Source organism: Rhamphochromis sp. 'chilingali' (assembly GCF_963969265.1).
Source record: "Rhamphochromis sp. 'chilingali' genome assembly, chromosome: 12".
In the NCBI taxonomy this organism is placed as follows: Eukaryota; Metazoa; Chordata; class Actinopteri; order Cichliformes; family Cichlidae; genus Rhamphochromis; species Rhamphochromis sp. 'chilingali'.
In genome coordinates, this window is record NC_137939.1 from 11,269,750 (window position 1) to 11,287,270 (window position 17,521).

Genomic DNA, 17,521 nt, shown 5'->3' on the forward strand with positions numbered 1-17,521 from the left:
CAAACGTTATAGAGGATTAGAAGATGACAGAGGAGTAAAGAGTTGGAGAAATAACTACATTAATTTGTCTCACCATGATGGATGATGCCATTTTCAAGTAAGGCTTGTCCCAGGTTGACTCCTTCTTCAGGTTTACTGATCTCTCCGCTCTCTATGAGCCATGACACGAATTCACTGAGGACACAAGACAAAAATGGAGAGATATCTATGACTGCTGTTCATAGCTAAAGTACTTAAACAACCATGTCAGTTAAGAAACTCTGAAAAGCATTGGCTGATTTGGTCATAATGGTGCCAAAACTTTTATATATTTAACTTAAAAGGCAGATTTCATTACAGTTCGGTCTGGAGTGAAAAGTGGCATTTTTGGTTTGATAAAATTTATTTTGAATGTGAATGTACGGAGCGCGAATGACTACACAGATCAATACTGAGTTAATGCAACAACCTGAAGTTTAGTTACTGACATCATTAGTCATGTTAAATCCTACAAAGAGGTTAGGTCGTGTCTGAGGAAGTGATTTTTCAAACTAATATTGTGTCTGTATGTAAGCAAGCACTGCCTTATATTGCAGATTGTGGCTCTAACAGCTAAATGTGGCTAATGTACATGCTAATCATTGCTAGTTAGCAGAGCTAATACAGCGTTCTACCTTTAAATAATTTTTTAAACCCTATTTAACTGCAAGAAAAGCAGTTTATAATGTTTGTTTTTCTGCACTCTATTCCACTGATATAAGTATTGTTGTTAGGCCATGTGTCTTATACCAGAGCCATCTTTTTTTCTAGTATGCTCACACCATACAGCTAGCGAAATATATCCTAGCTACAGAACAGCTTCACTGTCATATGGCACTCTTATGCAATCTAGTAAGGCTTTTTAAGGATAAAATGTATTGCAGTTTGTTTTAGGATTTTTTTGTTGGTTTTTGTTTTGGGGGGGGGTCCTTTAAACTAGAGCAAAGTTATAAATGGCACAAATTCCACAAAAATGAATAGTTTATCTTTTCCTCCAGATATCCCTCACAGCTGCTTGAATACAAGCATTAACCATTCAAATGTAAGCACTTCTAAGCTCTGCTCACTTGTCTTCACACCCAGTGTGCGCAGAACAAATGTTTGAAGGAGAAAATTACATTCTCCCCTTCTTTGCCTTTCATGCTGCTGAGTGAAATCGCTTGCCCAGATAATGACGAACCGTGAACTGGAGAGAGCTGGTGCATGTTTGTGTCCGTGCATGTTCATTAATTCTGGGATTGAGCACGCCGGCATGGTAATAATTCTGAAAGCTGTATGTGTGAAATCTGTCCTTATGTGTGGATTTGCTTCCAGGCAGTCATGCAATAGATTTATTACCCTAGTGTATGAGAAGAATGTGTAAATGTCAAGCGCATAATGTGTGCATGTGTATGTATGAAGTCAACACATAACCATATGCTCACATTGTATGCATGATTATATAGAAATCTTTGAAGAGAAAAGAGCATGCCAAGTGAGTGCTCTAACATGTAGAGCTGTATATGTGCATGAGCAAGTCCCGAGTTTCCTTTTCTCCCTCAAACTGAGAATAAAACATGATTTCATGATTGTAATATTTGTGAGTGTGTGTTCATTGTCTCCATTTATGTTCTTTGGCTGTTAAGTGACAATGACAGGGGACTCAAGTGAATGGTATGGGTATGTGGGTGTTATGTAAGAGTCAGGTTAATTTTGGGACACAGAGCTGTTATGGGAATGAACACAAAGATATACAGAGTAATACAGTAAAATTTAAGAAACCAACAGATTTTACTTCTAAATGCACACTAACAACACCTCATCAAGATTTTAAAAAATGTAATTTTCCAAACTTTTGTGTTTTGTTTTGTTTGAGACTTTTTTCCTGAAAACATCATTAATAATCTATTCCATTTGCATGACACTGTGGGTCAGAACCTTTGACCTTTTACTTGAGTTTAAAATTTTGTGGCTTTTATGACGCCACATGCTTAATTAAATCTTGCCTAGAGTTAACATGCATTGTGAAAATGACACGCAGGTTAGTTTTACACCCAACAGAAGCAGAGGCAAAGAACCATAAAAGCCTGTAAATTCTACAAGACATAAATAGAAAGACATAAAAAAGACAGCTGGATTTTCTGTGTTTTTGTGCATTGCATTAGTACAGAGTGTATAATATAAAGTATACTGCACCAGAGCCTGAAAATATATTTTACCACATAAATGTCCATTACAGATGTAGTGTTTTACACCTTAAAAATGTATTGTTATGGAGCTACTATTAGCAAATCTTCTATCAATAAATATTGTTTCAAAATCATATAGTTATTGTTACAAATATACATTGGACAACCTTGTTAAGCCTGTTTGGCCGCATCTCTTTAAACTTAAATTTGGGTGTTTTCAGTTTCATCCACAGATGCGTTTAATCAAGCACCTACTGATGCAGTCTGTCTTCACCAACACTTGTTTTTTTTTTTAAAGAGTCATTTTAAAAAGCTCACTGAATCTAATTGTGGTCTGATTTGAGTGCCTACAACTTCCAAACATGCAAAAAGAAGTCTTATTGAATAAAAGTCTCCTCTTGTTTACTTAATTTATGAACTCAGTAAATAGTTTCCTAATAAGTATATGATCTCAACTGCTAATTTCAGATCTGATCATTATGCCCATCCATTCATTACCTTGCACTTCATTTTCATCATTTCATCATCATTTTCAGAGTGACAGAGGAGCGGGGCCAATACCAGCTACGATAGGGGGAGAAGTAGGGTACACCTGGACAGTTCAGCAGTGTGTCGCAGGGCTAACAAAAAGAGACAGACGACCATTCACACCTATGGGCAATTAGAATTGCCAATTAACCTAACCCCACTAACTGCATGTCTTTGGACTGTGAAGAATCCACAGTACCCGGACAGAACCCATATAAACAGCTCTAGCCAGATGGTGGATTCAAACCCAGGACCTTCTTGCTGTGAGGCAATGTGTCCATGTGTCGCCCATTAGGACTGAAAATTACGGTTTCATCAGAGTCAATAAGGCAGTATATAAGACATGTCTTCCGCATAATTTAGTAAATTGTTTTGCTGGTTTCAAAACAGCACAATGGCTAAAACTTTACATATAGCCAGTGGTGCCATCCCAACCCCCCTTTAACCATGCCCTTGCACAAAGTATAGTGGAGCAGAAGCAGATTGGAATGGAGCTGAACACTTGAGGTGCTCTTCCTAGCCAGAGGTCTTATAATGGAAAGATGGGCACAACCAAAATTAAGCTAGTAAGGGAAAAAAAAAAAGTGTTAACACCGGCAATTTTCCACAACAGTGACTTGATGGAATTAGGCTATCAACACAACAGAGTCCTATCAAACCGGAGTCAGCATCTCCGTTTAATGCAATAAGCACTAAATCTATGACCGTTGCTAATTTCATCAGAAAAATAAATGCAAAGATGATCTGATATCGTCGTGTTGGTGTGGTTCCCAGATCATCATGAAAATGTTGTTCCAGGATCAACATTGCAAGTGACCAATCACATTGTTCTGATGTTATTCTTTTGCGCGCCAAGCCATTGTGCATTTATGAAATTCCAATGTTGCAAGGACAATATCAGTTCTGCTTATCGTTTATTAAAGGGTTACGGTTAGGGTCAGGGTCCGCTGATCGGCGGACAGAAGCGGTTTCTCACAGCTTAAGTACAGTTTTTTGTTTTACGGCAGTTTTTCCCGAAGTCGCAAAAGTATGACATCACAACATTCTGATTGGTCACTTGCAATGCTGATCCTGGAACAACATTTAGTATGATGATCTGGGAACAACACCAACACGACGATATCAGATCGCGTGGTTGCACTTACTGGCAGGAAATGAACGAGTGATAAAGTGAGGAAAGGGGGAGATGGTAGAATGATATGACAGTGAGTGTAAAGAGATGAGAGAGTAAGAAATTTAAAAATGCATTTATGGGGGCGGGCAAAAGCAGAAACACTCAAATTGGAAAACGATCGAAAGCTACTGTTCTGATAGTGACCTGAACTGAAAGTATTTGGTGATGAATCATTGCCTTCCAGAGAAGATGATAAAAAGGGAATATGCTCTGACTATGAAAGCTTACACACACACACACACACACAAACTTGCACAGATACGGACACATAGTATGGCAAACTATAATTCCTAGCAGAAACAGAAACTGATTTGAAAACATGGAAGAGTTAACTTGACTCTAATAAACACCACTGCATATTTTTAAAGTCTTATGAATTCACTTCTGGGCACCATCACTGGTGTGATTCCTCTGTTATCGTCCACTACATTTACTCATGCATAAAAAATACATTTTTAAAAACACTTTTGCGTGAGGTACGCATTTTATAATCTCTGATATACTGAGAGGCCGCTTTGGCAGTGTTGCAGACATTAATGCTTGCTCCCTGATTTCTCTTTACAAGAGCGGCCATCAGTCTCCATTGTAAGCGTTGCCTAGTTTTTATGTTTTGTTTCCCCGAGATGGTGCCAGAAAGAATTTTAATTGCTGCTCAGGATCTCACAAAAACTGATGTGCATGCAGAGGAAACGAGGGAAGTAGAAGCAAGTCTCTTATTTTCTTCTCACTGCACGGAGACATCAAGGGGACATAAAGTGGAATGGCCTGTTGAAGCAGCTAAAGGCCCTTTGCTAATGAAAGTCTCTGTGTCAGTGTGTGCTCAATGATATGGCGTGAGGTGGGGTGGTGGGTGGGGGGGGTAGGCAGCAACGTGGCCCTTTCTATAACCCATGAGAGCAGACTGTGAGGGGGGCTCATTACAGTCAAGGGGATGCATGGATAAAGCAGTTTAGGCATTTTGCCAGGACTTGGGGAGACTGGATACCAGCGCCTTTGAAAGCCTGCTGATCTTACGTAAGAACAATTTGTAAAGACCCTCATGTGAACAGCGTGGCACTGCAGTCACATTCTTGAAACCTACAGAGACCCCCATACTCAGGAAGCCAAGAAACTCACTTTCCCATGAAGCACTTGGGCACAATGCTGAGCTTCTTTCTCCTGTCCTTAATCAGGTGTCGACTCTTGGTCATCATCATGTGGTAGAGCTTCTCGCCCTTTTCTGCAATCATCACATAGGCATCCCGCTCCATTCCCAGTTTGAGACCTAAAAACAACAAAAAACAAACATGAAGGAAGTTAGAGCTGCGAGGATTCACTGTATTTAATACAAGGACCTTCGACAGAGTAAGACTATGAAAAAATTTGGGAGCAGAAATCAATGAACAAACAAGATTTCAGCCAAGAAAAATATAGCCGAACCACTACAGGACAGACTTGCACTGCACAGCTATCTACATAAAAGCAAAGAGGCAAAAACACGTCACGGTGCTGCTAGCCTGGACTGCGTGTTTGCAGTCTGTTGTTGTACAGATGGAATGAAGCCATGCCGGCTTGGGTCTGCCACAAACCTAGATGTTAATCTCCCCTAGACGAGCTGTTTTAGAGTAAGTCAAGTTCAAGAGGTCAGCGTGATCTTGATCTCGTTCCTGTGTCCGTTTGTTAAACATTATTCCTTTATTATAAAGCGGAATAAAGCATTGTTAGGCCTGCCACTCCAGTCTTCAGTGAGTATACCGTTTGTGCTGCTTAAAGTTGTTCAGGGCCTTGATGAACTTCTGGACAGCAAAGTGAGACTTTTGGACTCAAGCAACTCGACTCTGCTCCAACTGTGACTCCCTAATCTGCTGGACTCTACGGAGAGGCACATCAGGCTCCCAAACTGCAAAGTGCTATATTTCAAAAGCGACACACATGGGGCACCACTACAGTTCACTGGGTAAAATGTAATGATCAACATTTTACCTTTTTACTATATCTTTTGCTATTTTAAAACGTTTTACAGCAGCTTTTGTACTAAAATATTACCAAGTGTATTAGCAATTAATTTTTTCTGCTAATTCTCTCAAATAATTCATTTTATTACCTCAGCCAAGAGGGTTATGTTTGCGTTGTGTGTCATTCATCAAAATGAATTCAGATCAAACTTTGTAAGGGTGTAGAGCGGGGTCATGTTTACAATCCGTTCAAATTTAGCTTACACCCATCAAGGTCTTCAAGGTCAACTTAATGATTTATTGGTCGAAAATTGCCTTTTAAAAGTCTTATAACTTAAAAACTATGATTCTCACATGTGTCGTGTGTATTATCAACATATGGAAAGTACCATATAGATGTTTAAAATATGTGTCACATTTGAGACCTCACTTCTTCTTCAAGGTCAATAGTTTGATCTGCTAATGTGCTAGTAATGCTATATAGATATAAAACTATGCATTTTCTGACTGCAATGATTTGCATTGACAACGTATAGTCATATAGGGAGTGATTCTTTTTTTCGTGTTACTTTGTACTTGTTTTCAAGGTCTAATGAGGTCACACTTTCATAAAATGTCCTTTCTTTAAAACTGTGCTTAAAATATCACTAACTTTGTTTATACTGGCAACATTTAGGAAATGATACTGGTATGTGGGGATTCAAAATATCGTGTCACATTCGACCTCTGACCTCACTTTTGTTTTTCCATTTTTTTATGCCTTGTGCCCAAGTATACTTTATATTATATATTTTCAGCATTATTAATACTTTATAGATATCTGTGGTGTTCGGGATAAACTATGCAATGATGCTGAAAACTTATACCCTTTAAAATGCATTATTCAAGTCAAACCATTTAAAAAGGCAGGAACTTGAGTGATGGTGTAGGATTGTGACCGACTGAAAAGAGGGGAGGTGGGGCGAACAATGCAAAAAGTTGCACAGCTTATTCTAGAATCCAATTTTCTCCTTTGATTCTTCGGAGATCTCCACTGGCTGTGATGGAGGTGGTGTTATATTACATTTGGCAGCAGCTGGAGTAGACTTAAACAATGAGTGTCATTGAACAACAGACGGGACCTGTCCAGCGGAGACGCCCCCCCCCCCCCAGATTCTGCTCCAGCTGTCAGAGCTTGTCTTGTACTACTCCTCATCTTCCCATGCTCACTGGCACGAGATAAAACCCTATCACGGTATCCGACGTCCGTTTTCTCTTAAACTTCCACAAAAACACTGCTACGAGAACACCGCTTCCAGCTGGCAGTTGTTGAACAATGAAAGTCCTTTGGGGGGTTGGGGGGCTTTAAAGGGAGTCATATGTCTAACACGGTAAAGGACTGGAGCAAAAAAGGAGAAAAAAAAGCTACAACAAGTAAGCCATGTCAAGAAAACTAATAATGCATGCAGGGAGAGATGTGAAAAGGATCGCTGCCAGGATTTATTACAGTAAAACATGCTGCTGTCTAGACGGGTAAAGAGCTTGGAAGAAAGGTAAGCACAGTGAAAGCAGAGTGTACAGCAGTGAGGGTAACAGAAGGGGAGAGAGTAGGGAAAATTGGGAACTGTGACTGATCTGGCATCTGTTCGCCTCAGGTCGATTTCCGCCGGGTTGAAACTCAACACCACAGGCTGCAGCACACTCCTTCATACTCGTTCCTTTTCTGAAACCCTTTCATCACAGAATCGGATGCCGATAACGTCAAACTCTGCTCCAAATCCTTCAATGGGGTCCGAAATCGCAGATGTAAGTTTAAAAAACGACTAAGGTTAAATTGAGTAATTGTCCTCCGTTAAACAGCAGACACAGCTAAATCTTCATTCATTTGGATTCAGCCAAATCATTGTCCGACTGCTTTTGGGGTTTAGCCATCAACATTATCAGGTGGCCCGTTTTGTGTCCCAGCAAAACCAGTCAAAGCCTTTTACACCGTCTAATTCGGCGAACATAACAGAGACAGATGGCTGGAGCTGAACAGGTGGGGACACATTTGGAGGCAAAAGAGTCAGAAGTTGAAAGGAAACAAGATGATCGCTTTTCATTGCTAATTACAAAATGAGTGGAAGTGGTGCTGGGGTTTCTATTTTCTATTAATGAATGAACACTAAGTGCATTTGACTCTCTGCACATTAATGCAAATATGTGCCACGATCACTTCCTCGTGACACTTCAAGGGTTGCCAAAAATGCATATCAAAAGTTTTACCACAGTAAAAATAGATGCAGATTCATTAAAACACACTTGTTTCACAGAACTGTTTCACTTTCTTTGAAAAGTGAAAGCTTTTCTATTTTAAGCATTTGACCAGGATGCCTTTTTTATCCTCTTTGTCAATGAAGATGTTTTTGTTGACAGTAAATGCTCTGATTTGCCAAATGTGCCACTGTCACTAATTTCTCTTTCTTCCTCTCGCAGCTTCTACCACAAGGGTCAACCAGGTAACCTCCCAAATGTCATGTCACCTAAGCCTCTGTTTTACAAACAAAGGCAGGCAGCTCATTCAAGGTGGGACATGGCTGCGGGATGTGAACATCGTATCCAGGTCAGAAGCACATCCACAGTCATTAGTGGGTGCCAGCTGAGGTGCTTTGATAGTTTGGGTATATAGAGTGACGCCGACATGTAGGGCAGCTTACCAGCCAGCAGCAGAAGCTGCCAAACAGGATGGTTACAGCTAAAAATCAGGAAAAGCAAAAGCCAAAACAAGCTCCCACACAGAGACTTCAAAGTATCGGGCATGCTATTGAACTGACAAACGATTCCTAGAGCATTCAGAAAAAACACGTGTCTAACAAAAGTGATAACTGCATTCCACTAAAAACAGTCATGGTACTGGACAAGCTGAATCTTTGATCCTGCATACTGGAATGTATTAAGTAACATTAACTCCACCTGTGTATTTCCGATTTACATCTATTCTTGGAATGAAAGTAAAGAATGCGGCATGAAAGATAACGAGTAAAAGAAAAACGGAATCTTGCAGATCAAGAAAAGCAAGACTTTCAGCTTGTGACTGAGAGCAGAAGGCAATACATACAAACACAGTGAAACACGCCAACAAAGGGAAAACAGAGTCGCTCTCATACGCAGACTTTCTTGCAAAAGCACGATTACAAAATAAAAGGATTCTGGTTTGTCGCCATCTGCCCCACAAACTACACAGTAGAAATGTCCTTTTAGAAAAATGCCACTTACTCTCTCTTTGCTCCCGTTCCCTCAAGATGGCATCCAGCCACTTCTGCTTGTCCTCGGCGTTTTTGGCCATGCAGACAAACCACTTGTTTTTTGCTGTGTTGTGGATCTTCCAGCCATTGGTCACTGTGTAGTTGTTGCTGTGATAGTCCGCTGGGAAGCAAAAAGATGGAAGACTGTTAGGCTAAGGTGACCTCGCAGTTTTCTTTAAGGCTCAAAAACAATTCAAATGTTTACCTGTAACAGGAACCTCAAAGGTAAGTAAAGAAAGTAGTTACTGCAATCAAGTCACATGTGTAAAGTTAGCATTAAAGCTATCTTTACAGAGGATTTACAACCTCACGGGATGATTTACAAGCCAATTAAGATGACACAGAATGCACGCTAAGAGTAGTGAAAGGACCGTTTTTTCACCGACTCGACAAAAATCGCTCCTCGTACCCCTTTCTAATTTTATCATCCATTTAGCTGCAGGTGAACAGCTACTGAATAATGAATGGCCGCTGGTAATGGAGTGCATTAGCTTCATGCTCAAAGGTCATAAAAATAGATCAGATACTACAGATCACAGGGAGCAGAGCCTGCTGTTCCATGGGAGTTCAGGTGTTGAAACACACTCCCATACTGTGCCGAGACCCTTTTCAGCCACTCAGACGGAAAAGAGGGATTCTAGGAAAAATGATTTAAGTACCGGTATATGCAGTAGACCTATTGGGACAGCTACAGATTGCAAGTGAAGCGGTTCTTTTATCTCTTAATTTTTGCAAATGTGAAGACTTTTGCCCTAATTTTACAACAAATTACCTAAATGAATCAAATTTAAGTCACCTTTATATAACTGTGTGGCGAAAGGTTTCAGGTCACTTGATGCTGGTTAATTCCACTCCATCAAAGCTGTCAGCATTAGATAATCAGATAATCTGTGTTCTGAGACTTCACACATGTATGCATTTCCAATGAGGTAGCCCTAAGTTCTACGAATAAGACCTGTTTTTCTTTGTGGTTTTCCTCTCAGCTATCTAAATGTGACAGCTAACATGCAGAAAAAGGTCATGTGAGCTTGCAAAATAAATTGCCAGCATAGAAGAGAGAGACGGAAAAAAAAAAGAGGAAACGTGAGCGGAAGGACCGAGCGTTTCTTCATCAGGGGACAGCGAGTACCAACCCAGCATGGTGCCTCGCAACTAAACCACAAGAGCAAAGCACAGGGGTGACCGTATCACTCCAAGACTGCAGATGAGTCGCGCGATGGTATGATATCTCACCCTGAATGAGAGCACAATAATTTTATCACCTAGCTCAGGATTGTGTTTTTGCACTTGAGATTTTTATCGACACCTAAACCTATTCCTGCATTGTTGACATCAAAAAGGTGGTATACGAGTTTGTGAGCTACATCCTGTTTGAAACTAGGCACACACATATGATACTCCACCCTAACTGTCAACAAAGTACCTGATTCATTTCCAATCGACAGTTTTTAAAAGGCACGGCTTTATGAACAAAGACCTGAAATCAAAAGCGAGCAGTGTATGCAAATAGCACCTCTACCGTTGAAATTTTCTACACTGGCTTGATTATTTACAACAAAAGAAAAGAAAAAGGGAACAGATAGAGAGACTGAGTTGCCTCATAAATAACAAGAACCTCGTGAGAAATGGTTCAATAAATACTCTGGAAGACTTAAATGATTGACAGCATATAGACGGTCTCGCAAGGTGACGCTGCTGGGCAAACACAAACCTGTTCCATCCTCCACATTTTCCACCTCCATCACCTCTGTGTTAATTCGGCCCCTGAACACATAGAGAGGCCCGTTGATAGACTTGGTCCTCTTGGTGGACTTCTTTCCAGAAACCCTGGGAAAAGGGACAAACACCGTGGTTACAGTCATCAGGGAAAACATCTGCTGATGCCAGTGCCGTGTGTCTGGAGGACATTCATATTCATAAAGTTGCAGGTATTGGAGCCAGCAGACACACGTAGGTGTTTTTGTTTTGCTTGCATGCTAAAGATGCGTCTACATTAGCAAGAATGTGGGCATTTGCTCTAATTTTCCACGTCTGGCTTCCTTACGCTGGTCTGCTAATAAAAATAAAAAAGGTCTGAATGATTTCTTGTTCTCACTGCTCTTGGCCCACGGTTTTGAAGGCCTCCCTTACCTGGACTTCCTTTTGCAGTAAACCAAAAGGTTATCGAACAGGAAGAAGACACGTTCTTGGATGTTGCCTGCTGAAATTTTCAGAAGATTTCCATGAAGCAGGAGCTCTGTGCAGATATCTGTCAAGTTGGTTCCCTGAAGAAGAAGAAGAAGAAGAAGAAGAAGAAGAAGAAGAAGAAGAAGAAGAAGAAGAAGAAGAAGAAACACAAGATTAAAAGGGAAGATTGGTCATGTGCTTCAGTGGCTGTTTATTTTATTAGAGGAGAGCATGGAAACTTTTAGTACTCCCAGTACAGCAGAACTGACAGCTGCAAAGAAAACACCTCTGCCTGCATCAAAACTTAAAGAGTTCACAACCTCATTGAAACAATATAAAATTCAACTTTCACACTCTGACCAGTTTGTTTTCATTCCTTCCTCAATGATAGGGAAGACTGAACACAGCTGCTCCACCCCCCTCCGCTCATCTTCATTTTTACATTTCTCCAGTTCAAAAATATAAAAATATGAACTGTGTGCTGATCCAAGCTGGGACAATTAGCCTCACGCTGGTTAGTCACTGAACTTGTGATGGGGGGGGGGGGGAGGAAACAAAACATATTTTAATCATTTATTCTCCTTTCAGGATGCAAATGTTTGCACACAAACAGCTAAAAATACATCCCTACATATAAAAACACACCTATATAGATATAGGTAGATAATATATGGATAGAAGGGAATTTGTGCAGGGAATCTGGCACAAATCTGTGTACGGCAATCATGCCGAGCGAGGTTTAAAAACAGTTTTTAGAAGCCCAGCCCATTACAATGCACTTAAACAATAAGATGTAATGTGTTACTCTACCGCCAACCACTTTCACAGGGTGTGATCAGCTCTTACATAAAAAGCCGTTTCTCGTCAACTATCAAATGGACCACAGCGCATTAAGACTGAAACGACTGTTTCTCTTAAAACAGTGACACAAACGTTATGCACTGAACCGACAATCTGTGTGTTAAACACAAGATTTTAGATTACACTTCCTGCACAAGACACGAATGACCAAATGTGAAACATTAATTGATCGAACTTAGCCTGGATAACGTTCTATAGAGAAGGCCTGAGGTCACACACAGCTCGCTAAAGCTGTCAAAACAAGGCTACCAAGTAATATAATAATAACTCTAAAAGACAACTCATTACTCATTGTTCAACAGATCGTTCCACTCCAAATCATCTGGAACTAAACACACCCATGTGTGGACACCTTACTCCCTTTAGCCTGCAGGATACCCATCACCCTCTGTCACGTCAGCCAACAGATCTGGGCTTTAGTGTCATCTTTGAAGTTTCTAACTCCAGTCTACCAGAGACTTGTGGAAACCCCCACAGTGGGCCACACCAACTCTTAAGCATTCATAATCGATTCTCATGATTACATATCTGTAATAGATGTGTATATCTCCAAAGTTCATAGAGAGAAAAATGATTTTTTTGAGCTTTTCTTGTGACTGGGCTTGGGGGAGGAGATCATGTTTCACACTCAAGTTAAACTGCACCAGTCTGGGGTTTGCTGGGAATAGGTGCAGAGAAAGGCTGGACCTGTGTTTACGGCCACATGATGCATGACTCAGTATGCAAAGGGTACACATGCGTGCACGTGCGTAGTGAATCCAAGCAGTAATGCGTTGCTACAACCAGCGGCCTCTACCATTAGGGCTGGAGGTGATTAGCCTTTGAGAGTGGCTGGAGAGAGGAAAGAAGAGCGAGACTAATGCTGTTAGGTTGAAGGCTCTACAGGGGGCAAGGTCAGAGTAAAGTGCCTTTCCATGACTCCTTTTTGTGTTTAGAGGAAAAGAAAAAATTTAAATCAGAACAATCTAACACAGGGGACAATTATTATATTTAGGAATTAAACTAGAAATCATTTAAATTATCCATTATCCTACATCGATGATGTAAAAAAATAGTGAAAATGTTTCTTGCACGTTTCAATAGCAGACTGACTCATTTAACCAACGGCACAAAACTGAAAGTTGTATCGTTTAAAATATTTTAAACCTTAATGCAAACTACTTCTGTACATTTGAGAGTTCACGAAACTCACTGAATAATTTCTCAGCATCTTCTGCCATCCTGATTGGCTAACTACATCAGCACCACTTCCTGAGGTCTATAAAGGACGTGGGACATTAGAGTGGTTAAAGCTTAACAGTGAAAAACATAACTGATAAGCTGAAAAACCATTTGTTGTTTTTCTTTCTATTTTTCCAGAGGCACAGCTATCATATCAGAGTCAAACTGCAACTTCTTTCAGAGGGAATGGCAGGTTTTGGCAAGCAGATAGTGGGATGTCCCAGTGGGGCCCCTTCTCTGGTTCCATCCCTCAGTTTTGTCTTTTCTCTCCTCCAAAAGGTCCTACCACATCACCATCCCAGTACATGTGAGACTGAAGCCCTGCTGCTTAGGTCTCTTCTGATTGGGCAGCAAGCCCTCTGGCATCCCCCTTGGCACCCTGTGTGGGTGGATTGTCCCAGTGGTGCCCGCTAAGACAAGGCCTCTGTTGTGGTGGGTGAGGGAGGCGTGAAAAATTCACTGGACCCTTCACACGGCTCTCAAGCCCTGTCTGTGGCCCCTGTGCTTGAAGCAGTGATTTGGCTACAGCGGAGTTTAACTGTTAAGATAGATGAGGATAGCAGAGGTTGAGGTCTTTCTCAAACATGTCGATGAACATGTCTTTCTCCTTACCTCCCATCCTTCGATGTGGGACTGCAGCTGTTCCAGGGCCTCCAGTTTCTCCATCTGCCTTTTAGTCTCATTGATGTTGGAGCAGACGGCCTTCATGGCCTGCAGAGCCTCCTCCACCGCCGGATAATCTGCATGCTTCTTGGGAGTCCTCTTTAGCAGCTCCTAAGACGAGGAAGATGGAGGTTTTAAAAATAAGAGACGCTGGTCTCATCACAGACCTGTTTCTGATTATTATTATTTGATGTCAGGGTCAAGTTTCTTATTGTAGCAGGTGCACAGTACCTTCAGCAGCAGGGGGTACTTGCAAATCCTCTGAATGGGAGTGAGGAGGTAGCCCTCCAGGGGAATATCTGTGCTTTTCTTCCCTCCAAGCAACATACAGTGCTTAAGAAGAAAGGAAAATAAAGATTATTAATAACCTCCCCCACCAAAAAAACAATACATGTTAATGCACATTGTTGTATAAATGATTATGTGTCTAAACATCAGGTTGAAAAATCTTGGTGTAAAGCAAAAACAAAACATGCTTCTCTTCATTTTTTCTATTTTAAACTTATGTTTTGTTTTTTTGGGAGGTGGTTTTGTGCAAAGTTAAACATCCGTCTGGTTTTGCTTCACTCAGAGGAAAGCAAGGTTGAAATGTTGCTACATTTCTTCTGCTTCACTAGTGGAAACACCCTCAAAAACATCCCCTCTTTTCACCAAGGATCACTTTGAAACCTCCGTAACGTCACCTCATTCCACAGAATATTTGGGCTTTGAAAAAAAGACCCCCTAAGCAGCTGAATATAGGTGTTTTCTTTAAGAGTAAAAGGGAAAAAAAAGCAGTTACAGTTACAGTCATGGTTTCTCTATGCTTGATATTTTTTTGCTAGAGTGCATCCTGTCAGGATGGGAAGAGAGATCAAAAGCAGCCATGCCGATAAACCACTAGTGTTTATCAGTGGGTAGAAATGTAAGAGATCAGTTTAGAGCTAAATAATCTCCTCGTAATACCCTTCTAGCAGGAGGAGTCGGTGCGGAGGGTTAGGCTTTTTCCAGTAGCATTTTTGATGGGAAAATGTGCAACTTTGGAATTCCACAAATTCCTAATGTGTTAAACACTTGCCCCTCGCCACTTCTCGCCCACACCGCCGCTCCTATACAGACTTTCTCATGCTTTCATTCCCTCTTATCTTTTGCTTATTTGTAATCTGCCAGCTTAAAAGCCAGAATTCCCTCTTCTCTTCATTCTGACCTCCTTCTTGCTTTCACTTCACTTTTCTCTGTAGTCTTCCAATGCAATTAGCACTTGCAGTTTCTGGGTACAATTTCAGAAGCTCTCTCAGTTGTGTGATTAAATTTGGATGGAAACTGTGTAATCCAGAAAAAAAAATCCAAACATAGCTGGGGGAAAAAGCTAATGGCAATACATATTATACTGCCTTTAAATTACCATGAAAATGATTTGTAGCAGTTAACAAAATAACAAACTGACAAATGTAGATGCAAAACTTGAGTCTCTTCTAAATATAATTTTAAAAGCTTCCCATATTTTCTACGCCGGTACCTCACGCACGTTCAAATCTCAGTGACTCCGTGTCGTTTCTGTTTTGCTGATTGTTGCTACACCAAACATGTGAGCTCATCCGACAATTTGAGATGACAAAGCAGGTCTGACAACCACTTTAATACAAAAGCAGATGTTGTGCAGTGATTTTATTTTGGATTCGTTATTGTGGCGCTAGACCCAACTAATCAATTGTAGCATGACACGGCCAGGAGGAGGATGTGGGGGGCAGTGGCGTGGGGGTGGGGGGTGCAGCGCAGCACAGCAACAGTGATCCTACTTTTTCCCACTCCTGTGGCTCAGAATAAAACCATGGAAGCAAACCATCAGGCAGTGACAAACGTGGGGCTTCAGATCTCTTGGCCAATCCCAGAAAGGCTGCCAACTCTCCACAGCTGGCTGGCCCAGGATCTGCACATGATTTCAGTGGCTGGACCCCAGCTCAAAGGCCTTCCCCCCTTTTCCCCATTCTAAAGTTGATTGTCCAGGGCCCAAAGGTTTGAGTGTCAAAACACGGAAACAGCTGGCAGTGGAAACACTACGAGACCAACAATGCATTAAAGTGACCTTGATGCTGGTCGCATCCTGTCCGCACAGGAGGAAACATTTGACCTCATTTCGGTTTCTGCCCTTTATTCAAGTGTTAACATGGAAGTGCAGGTGATATGAATGAAGGAGAAAAAAAAGGGGCGGATGATGAAGAAATAAGCAAGATGAGGCTCTTGGGAGGAAAGAAATGTAGGGCAACGGAAGAAGGCAGGGAAATATACCAGCAAGAAAATAGGATGTATTATGGGACCAAAAAAGGATGCATGAAACTCATGAGGCATACAATACTGGAAACTTTTTTTTGGAAGATTTTATTTTTTCATTATTAATAATTATGAGGAAAGAAGTTAGAGTCATAACGAGAAAGGGAAGGAAGGCAATTAAATTTTAGAAGCAAGGCAGATTTGATGACTCGAGGAGCGTGCAAGGACAGGACAAGTCAGAGGAGAGGAGCACTGGTGTCTTACCAGTAGGAAGGTCCTTATGTCGGGGATCTTGTTCAGCTCCATGAGAAGCCTCAACGCCTTTTCATGGTTACTGCAGTACTCGCCGTATACTGAGAAACTGTCCCTCTGCAAAAAAATAAAATAAAATAACAGGTTCAGGGTTGTATGCCAGGGACTTTGTAGCCAATCTGACTAACTACTGCACACATGATCAATCTACCAAGACAAAGACACTTGACAGCAGAAACTGGGCCTTCAGTTGATGCTTTAGTAGTAATGTGTCAACACACTGTTTATATCACATCAATAACTGAAGCTACACAACAAGGAAATTTAGCAGAGCATTTGCCCCTCACTGCTCTTTCCTCCAGGCTTTCAAACAGGGCTAGTATTTAGGCAGACAACAATGCCGAGGGCACGCAGCTCAGCTGTCAGTACATCATCGAGTCATGCTGAGAACTCTCAGAAAGCAGCATGAGGTTTTGTTGTGATAAAACCAATTAGTTTAATAGCGCGTGCACACATACGGAGAACAACACGCTTTAGAACCGCTTTTTTCTGTTGTAATGTAAATATTGGAGCTAATGGCGTGTGTCTCTGCAGCCATAAGGGCCGTCATTATTCTGTTCGTTATGCTTTGTGTCGTTACCCTGATGAAAAGTGAAGAGTAAACAATGCATATGAAAAATGTTTAATTATTATTATTACAGGAGAATGACTCTGCATTTAAAAATCAACCTATTTTTTATTTACAAATATATTCGATTTCAAGTTTAAAGGGGAGTGGAATAAGTCTTTCCAGTTGGGTGCAACATACACGGTACAAGCCCCGCTGATTCAACAGAATTTGTAAATAATTATAACATAATGTAACGTAGTAAACCACAAGAAAAGAATGTAAATAAAATTCTCTTTATGGACCATAGTGTCCTGTATTTGAACAAGTACAAAATCTCTTATCATGAATTACACACATATGATTTGAGAGTAGACAGACTGGTAAAAAGAGACACATCAACAAACGCAAACTGG

General features: G+C 40.9%; 1 protein-coding gene across 1 annotated transcript in view; it reads right to left on the minus strand.

Annotated features, from left to right (window-relative positions):
- Positions 1-17,521, minus strand: part of prex1 (phosphatidylinositol-3,4,5-trisphosphate-dependent Rac exchange factor 1) — a 78,128-nt gene that overhangs the window by 37,154 nt on the left and 23,453 nt on the right. The window contains exons 4-11 of the mRNA XM_080900125.1: positions 16,511-16,615; positions 14,228-14,329; positions 13,946-14,107; positions 11,216-11,349; positions 10,797-10,912; positions 9,057-9,206; positions 5,005-5,152; positions 74-174 (exon numbers count right to left, since the gene is read on the minus strand). Of these exons, the coding sequence (XP_080756251.1) occupies positions 74-174; positions 5,005-5,152; positions 9,057-9,206; positions 10,797-10,912; positions 11,216-11,349; positions 13,946-14,107; positions 14,228-14,329; positions 16,511-16,615 (1,018 nt within the window). The remainder of the gene's footprint in view (positions 1-73; positions 175-5,004; positions 5,153-9,056; positions 9,207-10,796; positions 10,913-11,215; positions 11,350-13,945; positions 14,108-14,227; positions 14,330-16,510; positions 16,616-17,521) is intronic.